The sequence below is a fragment of the Acanthopagrus latus genome, chromosome 15 (genome assembly GCF_904848185.1).
Source record: "Acanthopagrus latus isolate v.2019 chromosome 15, fAcaLat1.1, whole genome shotgun sequence".
Classification (NCBI taxonomy): Eukaryota; Metazoa; Chordata; class Actinopteri; order Spariformes; family Sparidae; genus Acanthopagrus; species Acanthopagrus latus.
Window position 1 is genome coordinate 18,863,488 of NC_051053.1, and position 20,700 is coordinate 18,884,187.

The 20,700-nt window shown below is 41.0% G+C and overlaps 1 protein-coding gene across 2 annotated transcripts; it reads right to left on the reverse strand.

The window, feature by feature from the left end:
• Nucleotides 1-378: 378 nt before the first annotated feature.
• ppm1ba (protein phosphatase, Mg2+/Mn2+ dependent, 1Ba) lies at nt 379-16,875 on the reverse strand. Of its 2 annotated transcripts, XM_037124632.1 has the most exons (7): nt 16,467-16,875; nt 8,600-9,515; nt 8,290-8,407; nt 6,952-7,066; nt 6,729-6,786; nt 4,849-4,865; nt 379-4,095 (listed from the first exon to the last, which is right to left on the reverse strand). In XM_037124632.1, coding segments are annotated over exons 2-7 (1,197 nt in total). In that variant the 5' UTR covers nt 9,488-9,515; nt 16,467-16,875; the 3' UTR covers nt 379-4,094. The 2 variants fall into 2 exon arrangements, with proteins under 2 accessions (XP_036980527.1, XP_036980526.1); XM_037124631.1 differs by lacking the exon at nt 4,849-4,865 and having other exon boundaries at nt 16,467-16,874.
• Between the last annotated feature and the right edge of the window lie 3,825 nt (nt 16,876-20,700).

Here is a 20,700-nt window from a genome sequence, read left to right on the forward strand (position 1 = left end):
ACATACTTTAGCCTACATACATTACTTGTTTATAAGGCCTGTGTGAGGTTAGCTACTCATTAAATTCTTAATAAATGTGTTTAATAATGTTAATAATCTTCATATAAGCACTTATAAGGGTTTATTACTCATTATTATCACACTTATTACAAGTAGCTTAGTATAAATTGTTAGTTCAGTCACTTGTAAGCAGACTTGTGCTTTCTTTCCTGAGCTACATGGTGACTTTTTATGTACAAGCTGGCCCAGAACACTGTGCACCACAGAGGCTACGAACTGTCTTTGGACAACACCGACAAACTGCACAAACTCTCCGTTCTGGTGAATGCTTTCAAAAACACACAATCAGGATGGCACTGAAAGAATGGAGCGCAGCAGTTTAAAGTGTTTAAACTTAAATCCATCTTTAATTGATGTTTATGTTCACTGTATGGTCTGTAACATCACAATAGCATACTGGGAAATTAGTACAGGAAGAAGGAATGGTGAATACCCTGGGTGGTTCATAAACCTCGCCCCTCTTCTTCAAAAGGTGACGTCGAGTGGGCCAAACGTTACTCTCAAAATGCACACCAGTTTATCGTTACCTCTGTCTTCAAAATACAGCATTTTTTTTTAAATTTTTTTAGAGGAGCTACAAAGCACAGGAATAAATAAAAACAAGTTTGGAATTAATCCTTGCCATCATACATCTGTCAATTCTAGTAGCATAAAGAGTGACCGGGGAGACAGAAGGCGACAAAGAGAACGAAGGTTCATCTGCATTCTTAAAAACCCAAAGGAGGAATGTCATTTTGCTGTTTTTTTGTTTTCTTTTTTTTCTTCATGGCGCACAACTCCTCGCCTGCCTTCTGGGGTCCTTGCAGTCACATCGCCTTAACCCAGCCTAGAACAACTTTGCAGGTTTTAGGACACAATATGCTTCGTAAAATGATCTTTACTGAACATATCGTTATACCAAAGCAAAGGTCAGGGTCAAATCATTCGGGCAACAGAACACTTTCAAAGTCCCCTTCGAGAAGTTCGACATCTCTCCCACGTGCGTCATCAGATTAGTTTCCACAACAAGAACAATGATCAAGTACTTTTTTTATTTTTTTCTCCAAACAAAAAGGGAGCCAGAGAGAGAGAGAGAGCTTGTCTTGTCATGAAATGACTGATGAGGAGAATATGTGATGCTGCAGTGCTGCCTGTATTCAGTCCATGCAGTGGAATCAGTGTGAATAATCAAAATTACATTCAGAAAAATAAATGTTTCTCCCTCCTTCCCTCCCTTAATTTCCTCTCCTAGCCCAGCCCAGTGTCTGATATAGCTTAAACATAAACCCAAACTGAGGACTGTGTTCAGCGTGGCGAAACGCAGTGCAATGTTTAAAAGTCGGTCCACATGTGGGAACAATAACACAGATGCAGTTCAATTATTATTTTCAGTCTTAAAAGGACACGTTCACCCAAAAATGAAAAATCGGTTGTCCTCTCATCCTCATGCTGACGGGAAGTCGAGTGAAGTTTTTGTAGTACACAAAACATTTCTGGAGCGTTAGTGGTCGGTTTTATGTTCTCATAAACAAATGGATTGAACTGAACCAAAAACAAACATAAAATGGCTCCATACTGCTCGTCCAGCGTAATGCAAGGCTCAGGAAGCGGATTAATTCCAATTTTTAAGGCGCACCATGTAGTTTTGGAGATGTTTTTAATTAACTGACTGATTTTTTTTTAAATGCCAAAACAAACTCAGCACTTTGTTTTCATGATTGAATAAACAATTTCATACCGTTTTACTTTATTTATATTTGTCAGACCCTGCCACCTTTCTAGCTTCAAACCATGTTCTATGACCCGAATTTCCTCAGAGAGCAGCTTGTTTAATCAGTCATGAAAAGATCAAAATTTATAACTATCCTGCTGCACGTTCTTCTTTTCACTGTGTTGCTTTTCCTTGTCAGCTTTCACACCTTTCTTCTTTAACACTGCGTTCCGCCACACTGAACTAGCCCGCGTTGTCCTCGTCGACCCAGCACACCTCCCACTCACACACAAAATACACTCCTCCCTCAATCACAAAACATGCACAACTATTAGAAATCCCCAGCCCTCCCACTACCTCCACCACAAAACAAAAGGAAAATCAATCATTCCATCAAAAAACAACTGCAAAAGAACTACACATTCAAGTACCTATTTGTCATATGGCACCAAGAGCTAGTGTACCACAAGAACATTAATCAGCCAGCAAACTCTGTTAGGCCTATTCTCTTTCAATACTGCCATTTCAGAAATTATGATGAATCTGCCATTAAATGACTGAAAGAAAAGGTGTATATTACAGGTTTGTATATACTTAGAGACTGTTTTAAACGTATCTACAGAAAAGAACACACAAGCAAAGTATGTGTATCCACTTTTGTCTATGAGTGTGTGTTTGAACGAGGTTTTTTTTCTGACAAATATTTGTGTCTGAAGCTTCACTTCTTAGTGCTTGGGTTGACAGAAATGAAATGGGACTCCTGTTCAGTCCAGAGAGTCAAACAAGGGCTTTCCCAGCAACCATCCTGTGCCTTTGAGGCAAAGTCTATGAAGGTAGTTGTGGAAATTTCAGTGACAGTGTGAACGCAGCTCAAGGTGTAGAGCTTATTCTCTACTGTCCTACAGCGTCCCTCCTTTACTTCATACAGTGAAACACCAAAACCCTACTTCTCTCTCCCAACCTGCTGTACAAGGTATAGTTCATGCTCCCCTTGTCGTTTTGTTATCCATCTGTAATCTGGACCACCGCCACAGTACTCTGAAGAGCCATATATACAAAAAAACAAAAAAACAAAAAGACATTGAAAAAAAAAAAGGTAAATGATGGAATTTTTTCAATCAAAACAAAAAGGCATTTTTTCATACACAGGATATCTGAGATAGAAAAGGCGAGTTGTAGCAGAAGCAGGATTGTTTGTGTGTGTGTCAGTGTGTGTGTGTTGAGAAGACAACGGGAAGAAGAAGGTGAGGTGGGAATTCTTTTCCCTCAAAGCGTGTCTTTGGAAAGCTGCAATGTGGGAAACACTGTGTGCAACTTTTGTGTGTGTGTGTGTGTGTGTGTGTGTGTGTGTGTGTGTGTTTATATTTGTTTACACACACACACAAATACCATGGCAGGGAATTAAGATGAAGCAAACAAATCAAAATATATATCTATATATATATATATGAATTTTATATATAATTCCTATCTTTCTATCTCTGAAACGACAGCAGGCTCAAAAGCTTATGATTCTGGACACGTTTGCCGATGCAAATGAGTCTGTCCTGTCCTATGAAGAGACAGACAGAAGCGAGAAGTGAGAGAGACAGAGAGGAAAAGTGAAAAATCAACTGGTTTATAGTGTCCTTGAAGAGACAGGTGGAGGGAAAGTGAGCGGGGGCGTGCAAGAAGAGTCATCACACTTTTGGTTTGGACACGGTGTCGAGATGCCAGACTTAAATTTGTTGCCGGATAAACTCCCCTCGTGTTCAGGTGTGCAGCCCCACGTGTTGGGCTCCAAGGCCCTCAATTTGAGGCTTTAACCAGGAGGCCTTTGGACAGCGATGACTTCAGGGAGCTGGACGCACGGGCAGATGAAGTGTTGGTGAAGGCTGGTCCTCTCTTCTCTCTCAGTTCTGAGAAAGGCACCGCAGAGCAGAGCAGAGCAGAGCAGAGCTGCCCGTGTCTCCGTCAATCGACAACAAAAACAACCACCACAAAGAAAGCAAGAAAATGACGGGCAAGTGAAACTGTGCTTGTTTGCTTCTCCTCAGATGTAGATACTGTGTGAATGCAGTTATTCTTAGTTTGCCCTGTTCTTGTTCTACAAAAACAACCAAAAAAATCTGTTTTGCAGTCCTCCAAACTTGATCTGTTTGGTTTTTGTTTTTGTTTTTTTAAAAAAAAGGTGATTTCTGCTTCAATTGATCTCTCATTGTGGGGGGAAAATTAAAAAATCCCAGAGTAAATGAAAAGGTGACTATGGTTGTGATCTTGCGTGGGAAAGTGGTCCTGTTTTGTTTTTTTTAGGATCAGGCAGTTGTGCTGGACAGCTACCAGTGGGACTCCAACTCAGCTCCACTCTGCAAGAGGAAAGCCAACGAGAGAAGGGGGACGAGGAAAGAAGAACATGGCAGGACAAGGAGAGATGGGGAAAAGGAAAACAAGAAAATGAGGGATGAAAGAGAGAGGACAAGAAGAGAGCACACTGTTATCAAATGTAGAATCACAACCTCTACAGTGACATTGAATTTGTCCCCCAACCTGGACTTCAAGGCCAGGTTTTCCACTGGTCAACACAACATAAAATAACAAAATATAGTTTAGAAGCAGTTACAATAGCAGTGTAAGCCAGGGCACACTTTCACTTCAGTGTGTAGGTTCTCTCTGCAACAATGCGCCAGCACAACGACTCCTTCCTCTTATTGCAAGAGGGACACAGAAACAGAGACTGGTATTGCGTGCAGTTGTGGAAAGACTGAGTGAGACAGCGATGCATGCGTGTAGGGCCAGTGCATGCGTGTTTGTGTGCTTGTGACGTTGAGAGGGGACAGACGGGACCAGAAACAACGACCACTCATCCTCATCCAACCCAGACAGTCATGTCTGAACACAGACGCACACACACCTTAAACTCTAAATGGAGCTCCACATGCTAGAGAGTAGATCAGAACAGGGACTAGAGACTGATGAAGGAGTGACAGGGGAAATATGCGTAGCGGGTCTCCACTTACATGCCTGTAAGAATGTGTGTGTGTGTTGTGTGTGTTGTGTGTGTATAGATGACAGGTTGGAAGAAAGGGAGGGGTGTAACATTTATATATGTGATCACTTACCAAATGAAACAGGAGGGCTGCGTTAATCAGAGGTGAACATACAGTTAGACAAATCGATACATTCCTTATCTGCGTGTGTGTGTGTGTGTGAGTGAGTGAGAGAGAGAGAGAGAGAGCAAGTGTGTGTGTGTGTGTGTGTGTGTGTGTGTTTTTTCCAACCCTAAGCTCATTTTTGAAAGAAAGGCAAAGCTCTGAGTTTTTTTCAAGTTAAAGGTGAACTCTTAAACTGTCCTGATAAGGGCAGCAGGCACTTTCATAAAAAACATTTTTGACCAGTGATTGGACGAAACATCGTCACCAGTCAGACTCTTATTTTGAAGTAGCTGGTCATAGGGAATGCAATGTGCCATCATTCTTTAAAAAAAAAAAAAAAAAAGGAAAACTATGATTGGTGCTGTGGGCATGTAATGTAATCAGTGTATCCCATTCTTTGTTCTTTGATGAAATGTTCTCTCCTGTTCTGATATAACTGACTGACATAACCTCTTCAGGAGCTGCCATTGTCTTTCTCTTGCTTTTTGTCACACATAAGCAAAGCCTGTATTTGCCACTAGTTCACTGCTACTGTGCCTCCCTTCTGTCACATTTTTCTACAAATGGAATAGGGGCCTTCTAATAATTTGAAAGATGGTATAATCAAATAACAATTTCACACATAGCGGCTTTAGGCAGAGTATATGACATCCTTGTCTGTGAATGTGTGTGGTGTACATGTGTGCAGTCACTAACAATAAGTCCTTACAGACAAGACAACACTGCCAGGTGAATATCACCTCATCTCCAACCAGAGCTACCAAACACCTGTCTAGGCGCCACATCAGGACTTTTGACATGTCCATCAAACGTCGACACGCACAGGCGCACACACATGAAAACACACACAGACATACAAGAATATACACTTGACATGACAGCTAATAAACAAGTGGACAGAGCTTCTAATGACGCTGCAATTCTAATGTTTCAGCCATACTCCCACAGACACATCTAATCCATCATTTAAAAACACATATACAAGCACTCACGTTTCCACCATCCACTGCAACAGAAAGTAACAGGTCCACACAAACTGGCTGGCAGGTAGAGATCTCTGCAGAGCCTTTGAGTGTATTTCCACACCTGTGTGCAAGACTACATGCTTACACAGGATTCAGAAATAGTACCCACAAAGTGCTAATTGCAGGTACATTTTGCATTTGACTGAAAGATAAGTTGGGTGTGCGTATTTATCTGCAACTTGTACTTTCAATAGTTCTGATAATACATGAACACAGTACAAAGCTGAGGGATGCAGACATCCAGCAAAACAAGTTAGCCTACAATTGTTTGGACCGCAACTTCATCCTCAAAAATATACTTGTTTTGGAATTGCACTGTACATTACTTTGGTAATAAATATAGACTGATTCAGAAGGTGTCCTTTGGGGTAGCTTTGTGTTAGAAGAGAGAAAATGTAGAGGGCATAGGGAGTCCCCTTGTTAAGCGATGTTTCAGCAAATAAATGAAGATAGAACGTTGTCACCTGTTCTCAGTTTTTCTAGAAAGATTTTTGACAAAGCTGTGTTGTCATGCATGCAGTGTGCATCATGCACCATGCACAGAAAAAAAACAGATGTTTATCATGATGGGTTTGATGGGCTGGAAGCCATCTCTTCAGTCAACGGCAATATTTCATCTGCTTTGGTTTTGAGTGTGACAATAAACACAAAGCACCAGCCTGGTCCACCAGGCCGGATGAATCCACACAAGAGTAAGAGGATTTCAGGACCATAGAAACTCATACATGAAAGGATAAACTTGACAAATAAGGCAGCTGATGTGTTGCGTGGCCTCAGGACTTTAGCAAAGGATTTGTATAAATCAGATATATTGACACTCACCCCATCTTCCTCCTTGTATGGGTTCAGACGGTTGTATACTGCTTCAATCACATTGCGTCTGCAGGATGAACACAGACAAAAAAATACGGTCTCCTGAGATGTTCAATTCAAACCAATCACCATGCGAAAATACAAGGTACATTAAGGTACGACACCATTTCTGATGTGGAATAATGTACGTCTCCAGTGTTAAAATGACCCTGAGAAGGGCAGAGGTCCTTACTTGCTGGCAAGGCCTCCCCCTGGTGGTAAAGTGGGCATGCCACTGTCAGTGGACAGGTTCCTCATCACTGTTACCAGGTCTGGAAACCCCACCTCCTCTGGCCTGGACAGCATCTCTAAAACAAAGACCGGACATTATTGTTACACAAGTCACTATTAACAGAGCTGGTGATAGCCAGCTGGGAAGAGATAAGAGAAGGAGAGGAGAAAAGAGGGGTGAGAACAAAAATGTGACAAAAGAGGAGAAAAGCAGTGAAGATGGAAACCATACCAGTGAATTTGTGGATCTAAGAGAGAGAGAGAGCGAAAGCGAGAACGAGAGAGAGAGAGAGAGAGAGATGGTGACAGAGAGGCTTGCAACTGAGCAGAGAGTGGCATGAGGCCAGGTCAATGTTCAGCCAGAGCATTCCTCTCCCTCTTTCTTTTCTCCTCTTTCTTTTTCCTCTATTTCTTTCTATCTTCCAGTATTAGACAGTACCTGAAGCCAAATATCTACACTGCTTCACCCAAACCAAATCCTTCATAATTGTGCTGTCCATCAAATTATTTTAACTCACTATGGAGTGCCTATCAAACCATTCAGCAAACATAACTTAAGCACAGTTATGTTTCAAGATATAATAAGTTAATATCTGAGATATTACAACCTATTTTCCAAATATTAGATTAAACAATTTTGAGTCTGTGGACAAGTTGAGAATAATTTAACTAGTCTAATTTTTATTTCCTCTGAATCCAGCCCTGGTTTTCACAATCTCACAGTAGCCAGGAAAGATGGCTTCCATAACCAACAAATACTAGAAAAACAACACTGTTCATCAGAGGGCCTCATGCATCCTGAGGGAAAATAATGGGTTGAAATGAGAAAAAGAAAAGGAAAGGAAGAAAGATGGGAGGGGAGAAGGGAATTCATCCAAACAAGCCAGGGAATGTTTGAGACAAGGAGGGTAGAAAAAGATGCGTTCGGGGAGGGAAAGAGAGGAGAGGAGCAAGCAGGGAATAAAGAGGGGGGATGCTTGCTGAAATGGAAAAGGAGGTCATGATAGTGTCATTCCTCTGCTGTGAGCCGGAGCTAACTTGGCTGGAGGTTAGACAATAGAGAGCAGCTGGGTCAGTCAGTGGAGAAAACATTCATAGAGATATGACACACACTTTCAGTTGGAGAAAGAATTACATGTTTTTCCCAGCTACGCCTTTTTAAACAACAGTATTAACGGGGGATATTGATAATGAATAAGACCCACACAAAAGATTTGAATACTCCAGAGCTAAATATCTAACATTTCTGTAATGTTTGCACATACAGACATTATGTTTGTCTCCATCCATCCAGTCTCACCTTCCACTCGGGACTCCAGATACTTGTTGAGCTCTGTGTCTTTCCTCACAGCTTCCTCGGACACTTTAGGAGCGCTGGGCAAACACACTAACACAATGCTCATGTTATCCCGACTCCCCTAAGAAGAACAGAAGTAGAGAGGAACAAAGAAAAGCAAGTAAGAGAAACAGTTATTGTGTAGTGTTGAAAGAAATATTTATGATCTGAACTGCCCAACCCAATTCACTTTCTCTTCCTTGTTATTTTAGAGACCATTAAGTTATGTTATAAAACTCACAGAAGTCATGCTCCAAAACAAATCTGTACACACCTTGTGCAGGCAGGTGTCCACCACTTCATTGCAGACTCTCTCCAGGTCATCCGACACTTCAAGCCTAGATTTCACAAACTCGCACAGCTCCTCATTGGACATGACATCCCAGATGCCATCACATGCCAGGACCACAAATTGATCCTGTTCAGGGGCCCGAACCATCTCGAACACTGAGGGTTCAGGGCTCACCAGCTGCTCTGTGGGGCCCTTCCCATCCACGCACTTGTAATCATAGTCCCCCAAGGCCCTTGATACAGCCAGTGACCCATTAACCCTCTGAATCATCACTGAGCCGCCAGCATTCTGGATGCGCTCTCTCTCGCGTGGGTTGCAAGGCTTGTGGTCAAGTGTGGAGAAGCACACTTGTGAATTGCGGTACAGAACAGCTCGTGAATCGCCACAGTTAAAGAAGAAGAAGTGATCGGGTGAAAGGAGGATTCCCACTGCTGTGGAGCCACTACGGTCCATGCCATTTCGGAGGTCAGAGAAGCTGCGCATGTGCTCATCAATCCTCAGGAAGCCTGTCCGGATCCCCGATTTCACGGCCTCCACTGTAAGAGGAACTGCTGCGGGAGGATCAGTGGTGGAGCTGTCTAAACCAGCCTGGGAGCCTTGTGTCCCTCCGGCCCCAAAGCTAGCGCTGATTATATGTTCCAGGAGGTGTTTAGAACAGTAGTTGGCAACCCGTGAACCAGCGTGACCATCGTATACGGCAAAAAAGGACCAGTCAGTCATACCAGGAGTAGGAAGTCCCAACACAGCGGTGTGAGCATCCTCCATCTCCACCCGCCACCCCTGCATGGAGCTCAGTCCATAACGCAGGTTGTTGCCCTCACCACGCGAGTTGTGCTTCTCTGTCTTGGGCTTGTCCAGGAACGCACCCATGGCTCTGCCTAGAGAAACCCACCACTACCTGTGGAAGAGGTAAAAAAAAAAAAAAGAGAGAGAGACAGGACAAAAAAAGGAGGAAAAACCAAATGCAGAATCTTAAATTAAAAAAGTTTTATTAATAACATTAAATGTAACATCCATCTCCCCCTTCCATTGCATTCACATCAAAACAATGCTGTTGTTTGAATCCTCTGCCCCCCTCATGTCTGCCCAGGTTTCACTTTCAAGTTGTTGAATTCTCAGATTACAGGTCTCAACTGACCCTGAGAGATTTTTAAGAAGACTGTAGGAGATTTGGACTTCTGGAGTTTTTCAGTTTCTTTTACTTTTTACTTAATAGGCCTGGAGGAACAATTCAACCAAACAGTGATCATTGCTCATCATATCCAGAAATAGCACAGCCACTTTGGTTTATGCTTAAACAGACTGAGAAGCAAGTTTAAAAGCTTCTCTGGCTAGCAAGAAGTGGCTACTGAGAGGATTTAAAAACTGGAGAGGATGTGTTATCTGTCCAACTGCACCTGCATTAGCGGAATGAACAACAGCATCAGGCTGCTTGATGGAGGAATTATGTATCCAGCCAAAGATAATTGGTTGAGTAATGTGAGAACATAATTATTGATTGTCACACTACTTAATGGCCTCTTAGCCTCGGAAATTGCACTCTTAATTCTTTAGAATATCAATAAATGCTACTTACAAATTAGTTGTTGGCATACTCAGTGTTCCAGTCTTTTAAGGTAAACATGGTTAAAGCTGTAGATTACATTTTTGAAAGCTAAGAACTGCAGTTTCCCCACTATATTTCTGTTTATCCTAAAGGTCAAAGGTTAATGCATTGTTTACATTTTATCAACCAAAATTAAACAAGTTTGGTCATATGTTTGACGTAGAACAGATACATCTTAACAAGATAACTACTACCACTGTCAATACCACCACATTTGTGACCTGGAATGTCTTCTGACTTTTATGTGCAAATGAATTATTCTGTATTGGGTTGTGAGCTCTGTAAGATCACTTGAGAGTACAGAGCAGTGCTTAGGACACATATGCATGATTTATGACACTTAAGAATGTTTTTAAATTAATTAGGGTCTAACTTAAGTTTGAGAAAAGCTGACCTGAAAAGGCTTTTTTAGACTTTCCTATGAAATATTCATATTAATTTAGCTCTCAATGTCACATTTGCAAACCAAAAAGGTTTACCTCCAGGAATGTTTGTAGTTGACACATTCATGAGTGATGCACACAAATCAAGCCTTTAAGACAGTAGACTGGTTACAAAAGATACAACATCAAACTCTAAGTCATCGAATGCTTATGTCAAATATCCAAAAACTAAAAAGAATTTAAATAAGGGAAGTAGGATAAGACAGTGCTTTGTTTTGCATATTAGCAGACAAACACACACACACACAATTGGCCTCTGATCACATATCAAACAGATATATTCCAAACCACTTGAATTATTACCTTGACAACAAATGCATTCACACGCCCTTGTTACTGAGCAGATATCAAAGCCATGTGAACAATCACCAAACCAAATCATGTGCTCTTTCACCTGTGCATAAACCTGACACACTACACTGAGAGACAATGACCCTTTGATTTCAAGACTCATTATAACTTCTGAAAACACAGCTACAAGATGTGCCATACCCTGTTGGTCTTAGTTTAGAAAACAAATACCAGCATACATAACCAAAAATACTAAAAACTAAGGAAGGGTCAGTATGTCACTGTGTAGCATGCAAATACACATTTGTGCCACACTTGAAAGCTCTGTGCTGTATTAGCATAGTGGTGAATGGCCAGACCACTCTAGCTCTCATCTCTGTTTCACATGTTGTCTATATTGGAGATAGAGGCACCAGTATTTTGGTGTGTTCTTATTATTCCAATGTTTCATGTGTTTTCAAGGGACATCTTACTTTATTTTCTATTTTTGTTTGACTTAAAATGGCTTGGAGCAGAGACTGCTTGATTCATATCTACAATGCCTTATTTTCTAAAGATCATGTCCATTTTTACATTTTTCAAAAGGTTTTATGATAGCCATCAAATGTGTCTTTTTATTCATTACAATTAATAATGAGAGGTTTGTACACATTTCATTTGAATACCTCATATTCCCACAATAGCTATTATTAGCGCTGTTGATCATCAGAAATCACCCACCAGACAGAAGGAATGAAGAATGCATGTTTTGTTAACAATATTATTTATCCTTAACTCAACATTTTCATTTTCACTTTGGGAGCACTTTAATTTGACTCACCATGGGTGCCTATAATCATCTTTTGATACTATTTGGAGACTAACAGCAAATAAATAAAATGTGCACATTTAGAAAAATCTGTATCCTCCAAAGTGCATCCATTCATTTGGGGGAGGTATTTCATCTCCAAAGGTCATAGAGCACTGATATCTTAATGTAGGTTGCAGTGTGATTCTCCATGCATTTCCCGTAGGCTTCAATAGAACTGCCAAGATCTGGCTTTAAGCAGCACATTAATGACCACCGACATAGGTTTATAGTTTCCTCGTACATAACTTATAAGCACTGAGAACTCTGGCGAATGATGTCACCCGGTCTGACGTCTCCATGGTTGCAGAGCTTGGAGTGGCAGCTGGGTGGCTGCTATAGCAACAGAAGCAGGAGGTGTTGGTTGTTGCAGCACATTACAAGAGGTCCCCACAGCACATGTTTTGCATACGTTCACGCAGCTGTTGAGTAATGTCTCAACAAAGTTTGTAAGACAGCCATCTCTAATTTACTCAAACACTTCTCTGACGTCTCACATGGAAATAAGAAATGAATGGTCAGTCAGAGTTAAGAGTTGAAAGCTAGCCCACTGGTCTCAGACCTCAGATAAGCAGGGTAGCTTTAACAAGCTAACTCAATTTAGCAGTCAGCTGCTGATGGGATCCACACAGGGCCAGATTAGCCTGTCTAGTACAGACCACACAGTGCACACAGCAGTGAGCTACCACCAACATAATACCTCTCTCTCTTCCTGTTTGGTGACATGAAGTTTACATAATTTTTTGTAATCGCTTACATCTAAACTTCAGACGACAGCATTCCTGAACAGTCTTATTGTACTGTATTTTTAGCTGACAGGTGGAAGAAAGGAACAATGGACTGGGTTGTGGCCATGTACCAAATTAGCAATAAATTAGCCCAATATGATCAAAATACTACTGGTCAACATGATGCATTGTGAACAAGCTGATGGAAAATATAGCATGGTGGTCTAGTAAAAGCCAAGAGCTGGAGTACTATTGATATAGGAACAGTTGAGGGAAATGCCCAATAATCAACACATGAATGATTTGCCTGTGGTTACCAAAAGAAAAATACTAAGATGATATCGGTGCCAGATAAAGGGCCTTCTGCTTCATCCTGAAACTATAGCTGGTACAGGTGGCAAACTGGCTAGTTCAATTTTATTTTGGGGTTCAGCTGCACATAAGGCCGATATGGCTTTAGATGTAATGTGTGCCCTTTGAGGACAAGCACTGTGTCTACTATCATCCACCCTGTAATGTGTCTGTCTACTGTAGCCTGAATGTCTATCCATGATTTTTTCCACTACTTGTTACACTGAATTGTGTGAAACGTCTTACCATTCCATAGCAACTTTCCATCATTCACTGCCAGATAAAAATGAATAACTTAAATATAGTTTTCACACTGTATCACCCTTACAAAATAATAATGTCATATACTGAATGAGTGAATGATGTTGGACACAGCCTAGGTAAAGGCCTTTTTGGTCAATGGCTTCCTTCTTTAATCTGGTGGCAACATAACAAAAAAACTCCACAAATGGCAGCATCTGCAGTTTGCCATTATAAATGTTCCCTCTCTGTCAGAGACACCATATTCAATTATGGCACTGTACTTCACATATGAATATGGTAGGTGGAAGGAAAAGCAGTTCCTATCAAGCTAGAAGTATTAAGACACACTCCAAAATTACTGAGGTTAAATATTGTTCTTTTAAAATGAAAAAGATCTGAGAACAGAGATGTCTGGGACGACTAGTTAGAAGTACACTCATGTATGTTGATTGTGATTCAGTATCATCAGTATTGGTTGACAATGAGGAGGGCTTCATGAAGCTTAATCGGAACTTTAATCGGTGTTAAAGAAATCAATGCACCTATTTTTTACACCTACATTAAATAGCTGCACTGAACAAATAATACTTAAAGTCCATGATTGTCTCAGCTGAAAACAGCCATACTGGAAGCATAGGGTAAATGTAAAAATGATCAGTATCTGCTAATGTGCTTATAATGCCATTTAAGCATGGGATCATCTTACCGCTGATTAAGCAAAGAGCTGATCTAGGGCAAGTGGAGAGCCAAAGGTTTTAGTGTCATTTAATAGCGTTTGTGTATTATAATCAGTCATGTTAACTACTATTGTTAAAAATATTGATATATTGATTCTGAATATTTGAGAGGATTTAGATTTAAATTGATTTTCCAGTATTGTTAAACCAGTACAAGCTGCATTTTTTCACTCTCCTCTCTGACAGCAAACACACTAACAGCTGCAGTGCCCACATAGCCCGACCTCCTCCAGAAGTGAATTAACTTAGTGATGTTCTTAACACACAGTGAACAAGCTTTGATAAACTTATCGTTTATCAGAAATGGAAAATGTTGAGCTCTCACTGGTCCATTTTTCCCCTGGTCTCAAACGCCAATGTTTTCCAATTTATTTGACAATGCTAATAGACACAATATCTGCATGCATACAAACTGCATTAAAAGTGCAATAACATGGTCAAGTTCTGAGTAACCATGCTATCCCAAACATTGGTTCCTAAACAACTATGTTTTATGCAAAAAATGCCATGAAAGTGTGATGAACAGTAAACATCATCCATGGCGCCACGTATGATTAAGGATCCATTAGTCACATCCACACTGAAAGAGTAAAAAAACTTAAGGTATCTGGAACAGTTGGTGTAATACACTGTCCTCAGTTATGATTAAAAAAATGTAACTAAAACAAATTCAATAGTACCCCTCAGTAAGGGCTGTCTTTTTACAATTGGAGAGGTGGAACAAACAGGCACAGATATCGCAGATCCCCCTCTTTGATGACTCATCACTGAAGTCGCATCAGAAGCAGTCAATTTCCCAGAACAAGTGCTCTTTGAACAGACAGCTTCAGTCATCTTCAGTACATTGGCGTCAGGGAAGCTGGGCTGTTATTGGACCAGACTGGACTGGAGTCTCACAGACCACAGCCAAAGAAAAGGAAAGTAAATGTGTCAGGTTATACTGGACTGAGAGAGGGGTTCTCGGTAACAAGGAGAGCATTTGTACCTGCTCTCTCTATCCAGAAATCTGGCCTGCCTTTGATTTGACTCCCAGGCCTCAAACATTGTGGAACAGTGAGAGGCAGAGGGATGAAAGAAATGTTATTGCAACCAATCAGGACGTTTGCCACGTACTAATTTGTTACTCAATTCCTGAAGGACATACTGTAGTAGGATATGCAGTCTGTTTGCTCATTACCACAGACAGTAAAATGCATCAAGATGGTTTAGTCCTGACCACAATTGCTATGCTTTACAGGTTTAAGCAGTCCAAAATCTAAATATCCAGATAAAATCACTTCAAAGTCACAGTCAAGGTGTGCTTTCTCTTAATCGCAAATGTACTCAAGTAAGTGAATAATCGCCTTGGTGAGCAAAATCTGAATGCGACAACCGACAAGTGATGACGTCTACAAAAGTGTAAGTGAATTACATAGACTGTTGGTGACACGCCTCAGTACCACGGATAATTATGCATATTGCAAATGTCAAGCTCACTAACGTAAGCTTGAACAAGGAGTATTTATGTCGTCTAATTCTAAAACAGAAAGTCTTATCAGGAAAGTTATCTGCAGACACATTATGCACAGTTTATCTCTCCTCTGCACTTGACAAATTTACATGCAAGTTATTCCGGGCTTGCTTACACTGTATCCAATCGCTCATCTGCTTTTGAAGTGACTTAATCAACAGACACAAAAAGTGTACAGATATACCCCTTTGGACAGGCCAACAGTCACGGGCTAAAACAGCATGGCCAGTGCAGGATTTCACATCAAGGTGCCAACACAAACATGTCACTGATGATGGTGCCATTTCTGGAACACACTGTCACACAAACGCTGTCAAACACACAGTAACACACACACACCAACAACCTAATAAAACTACCCACAACAAGGCAATAAAACAAGTTATTTCCTGTATTGACATTTTATGGGTACAACATAGGAATACAAAACATGAAGAAGCAGTTTATAATAACATTAGGCTCTACTATGTGCACTGACAGGAAACAACAGAACATGAAAAACAATGTTGTTGTCTTGGTTCTTTCAGGCAAAACTATTTTCTGACCATCTACCAGAACTTGACACACATCATTATTGTCAGTAAAAGTCATTTACCTCCACACCACCATAAAATGAAAACAAGGTCGTAATCAGTTGCAATGGGAGGGGTGAAAAGATTTCATCATAACAAAAATTGGCTTACATTAATAAATAAGTGTCGCATTAACAGAAGCTGTTATCTTATTAATCTCTATTCAAACCAATTATAAACTAGCAGACTGATGCTAATGATGCATTTGAAAATTATCCAACAACATTCATAGTAAAAACAACTAGCTAACATGAGTCACTTAACAAAACCCCGACATGTTAATAGCTGGCGCAACAGGATCCATAATATCATAATAGTCACCATAACAAACAAGAAACATACAACTCCATTGATTCGTCCTCATCCATTAATAATAACGTTAGCTGTCCCTAAGTGAAAATCAGGCCACTTATGTGGCTAGCCATCCAGCTAGCGAAGTTCACAGTTGTCAAAGTGTTGTCTACCCGTTAGCCGATATTAGTATGAGGCAGTGTTACTTTCAAGCACCAGACGTTACTTACTTTGTAGGGAAGAAATTATCTCTACCAGTCCTTCTTCTTGTGGCTTCAGTGGCAGGTATGTTAAGGTACCCGGGCTTGTTGTGATGGGCTTATCTCTCGTTAACGTTAGCCACTTTCGCTTCTCGGCCCCTGCTCGTCAGCTAGCTTTGATTAGGCTAGCCAGCATTTCACACGACCAGTTCTCCTTTCAGCATGTCTCTGCATCGGAATAAGGCTTTTAAATACATGTTTGGCACTGTAAACCCAGGGAGCACTAGATAAATAAACCCTACGCAGGCTGTCGGTTGAAAAGAAAAGGACTCGGTTCGGTAAGATGTATCTGTGATGTGAACAACCAGCTAATTTCGGCTAATGCTAAATGTATGAGGCAGATGACGTTCTTTTTCAACATGCCGTTTGCGGGAGAGGCGATCCTCGCGTTCTCTTCTGTGATTGGTCAGTCGGTGGTTTCAGGCTGAGATGTGATTGGTCAAATGATGAGTCGGTCAGATCTTTCCTCTGACATGCTGTAAACAGTCAAAATCAAGTTGTTTGATTGCTCTTGTGCTTGTGTCTGTGTCCGTACCTGTGCCCGAGGGAGACAGATCTTAAAGCTTTTGTTTGTATACACACACAGTGACAGACCTATTCAGGTTTTGTTTGAAAGCCAAAACATATGTTAGGGCAAATAAGCTTTTTCAGGTAAAACATAATGCCATGTCTTTACTTGTAAAACTGGCTTCAATCTATATACACTGCTCAAAAAAGATTATCATCATGGTATAACACAAAAAGTCAGTCAGTGATATCAATCTGTCCATTTAAGAAGCACAAGTGATTGTGAATCAATTTCACCTGCTTTGGTGCAAGTGAAAGTGACAACGGGTGCAATGGAGAGGCAGCAGCAAGGCAATCCCCCAAAAGGGAATGTTTTTGCATGTGGTGGCCACAGACAGTTACTATCTCCTTATCTTTCCTGACTGATTTCTCTCTAGTGTTGTGTTCTGCTAGCTTTAATGTCACTATTGGTACCATGAAGTGGTACCTGCACCCCAAGGTTGCACAGGTACTCCAGCCCCCTCCAGGATGCCACATCCATACATGCGGCCACAAGAAGGTTTGCTGTGCCTCCCAGCACAGTCTCAAGAGCATGGAGGAGATGCCAGGAGACTGGCCATTACACGAGCAGAGCTGGACAGGGCTGTAGAAGAGGATCGACCCAGTCGCGGGACTGGTATCTGCTCCTTTCTGTGAGAAGGAATAGGAGGAGCACTGCCAGAGCCCTACAAAATGACCTCCAGCAGGCTATTTATGTGCATGTTTCTGACCAAAATGTCCTCTAGTGCGATCTGTGCTCATAGCCCAGCACTGCGCAGCTCCATTGGCATTCAGGAGAGAACACCAGAATTGGCAGGTCCGTCGTTTGCAGCCCATTCTCTTCGCAGATGAGAGCAGGTTCACACTGAGCACATGTGACAGGCGTGAAAGAGTCTGGAGAGGCCGTGGTGAATGTTATGCTGTCTGTAACATCATCCAGCATGACTGGTTTGGCCGGTGGTCAGTGATGGTCTGGGAAGGCATATCCTTGGAGGGTTGCACAGACCTCCATTTAATAGCCAGCGGTACCATGGCTGCTGTTAGGTACCAAGTGCAGATGCTGGACAATGCCCATCCTCATGTGGCTAGAGTGTGTAAGCAGTTCCTGGATGACGAAGGCACTGATGCCACTGACTGGCCCTCTCATTCCCCTGATTCTTCTCTTGATTTTTAGTGTGAATTTGAATTGAGTCGTGAGTAGGTTGATTATTGATGATCAACAATGTCTGTTTGCAATAAACAGCAATAAAGATTTTCAACTAGAATAATTTGTTTAACAAGATCTGATGTGTGATTGAAGGGTTCCCTTAATTTTTTGGAGCAGTGTATATTTTTGCCACTTTTTGCCACTGATATCATTAGTGACATTTCAAGCTGGGAAGAGACCTGGAGTAGGCCAGAAGACACTGAGTGATTACACTATTTCACGTCACATCTGCCCAAGGAAACTGAAAAGACACGGCTGCTTGAAGGGGTACATTGCTTAGCCTGCTGCCACCATGATCCAAAGTTGGATAAGCACAGAAAATGACATTTCTACAGATTATTTGTGCATGTTCCCTGCTCAGATAGTATCTAATCTCATTTGAGTGCCTGATAACAGTGTAGTCTCCTTGCTGGCCTGTTTGTAAGGTTACATTAACATTATGTTTGGGAACATTGTGATGATATTAGCATCATAACACCACAGGTTACCAGCGGTGGGTCCACATGCTCTTCAAGCAAACTTATCAGAAGCTTGAGTGGATCTGCTCCCCATCAGCCAATATTATCCTTATCACTGATGTTGACTAGAAAATAGTAGTATGGACTGGTTACCATGATCGTGTAAGAGCAATAAATTTCTCTCTATTAGGTGTTCTTTAGGGCATAAACCTTTCACTTACCTTCAGAGCCAACAGATGCCAACCATCTTCTGCTTTCTGCCAGCAACCAAAGTATGTCTCTTGCTTTAACCTACCTAAATAATTCAATTGATATTTTTATTGCAGTACTAAACAAAGTTATACTGACTGCAGTGGAACATAACATCTCTGTCTTACAGTCAGAGGAGTTATTGAGGCTGAGAAGATATGTCATAGCTTTATGGTCCATTGCAGTGGACTTACTTTGTTTTGATTTTACATATAGGTACATTTCTTATGCATTTTCAAGTAAAAACAACTCATTTTAACTTCCCTCAGTTGTTTATAATAGGCTGAGCGCAATGTCGTCATGTTGGCACCTGTGTGTCTGCCTGTGTTTTTATAAATAGTTCAGAACACTTAAAGTATACCATCAATAATGTATGCGATCGTTTCTTAGGCATTCAGTAAACTTTATGCTGGCACCAAAAGTTCCTCATGTAGGTTAGATTGCAATATGGAGCACCATAAATCATGTGCATGTCAGGAAAGATTGGTTTAAAAGCAATCTGCACCATGATGTATACTCTTAAATAATACCCCAGCTGTCAAATGTGATAATTAAAGTTTTGTTTCCACATTAAATTAATGAAACATCTATTCTTACATCAAAAAACAAGACCCCACAAGTAAACTTATTCCTTAAATATTGCTTTAATGTCAATGTGGTTACGTTGTGTGTTTTTTTATTAAATGGATGAAATGAAATGACAGATCTGCCTTGATTGTATGAATCAAATGTTGGGAAAAGAGGAGCCTTGTTTATACCTGCCTCATAACATCGTCTGTTTATGTTGCTTGTGTTGTCATGAGTCATACGGTTCCATAAAAACACTTCCTTTGAGCCCCTCTCCTAAACTTTTGAACCCTGTATTATATAACCAGAATTATATAAATGTATTTTAAAAATTAAAGAAATGATGGTTAAAGCTCTATTACCTTGAAGTCAATTATAATCCACTGGATGTGCTCGATAGCACCAGCTGCAGGTGAGCTGTAAAGGGCCAGCAGTAGCTTGCAGATGGAGCCTAAACTCACATGTATCCAAAAGAGGCGTGTCTTCAGTATCATAAGACTTAATGTCTCCAAGCCACAGCCAGACTGTACTGATAGAGCCAAACATTACTTACTTCCCTTTGTGATGTGTAGACTGAGAAGTAATTGCTCAACAGTGCCCAACCCCTGGTAACACTTCTCCACTTAACGACCGTGTGCAAATTGAATCACAATAGAATAATGATGCCGTCCAGAAATATGGCTGACGCTTAGTTAAGGAGAGTCTGGGTTTGAATGAAATAATGCTATCAGAATCTATCAACACACTCTCCACCTATAGAGCACTTTAATGCTAATCACATCGAGTGACACTTAAAAGCAGTGGTCCTCAACCATTTCAAGCTACAGCACCCCAGATAAAATCAGGTTGGTGTTCACGACCAACAACAGGTAGCAGTGGGTTCAGTGCCAAAATGACAAAGGAGTGGGTTTTGTGTGTGTGTGTGTATGTGTGCCAATCAGAGCTCATGTACACAAACCCGGACTCTCACAAGCAGACTCGACAAAATAATTAATATATATGCAAATTATAACACTGATATAATTTGCCTATATTCTCCAGTCTAAAATATGTTGTTTGACTTTTTTCTCCATAACCATCTGGCGACCCATGAAAAATCTTGCGATCCTGAGGGTCCCGACCCCCAGGTTGAGAACCAATGCTTTAAAGGTCCAATGTCAGTGTGTAGAATTTACTG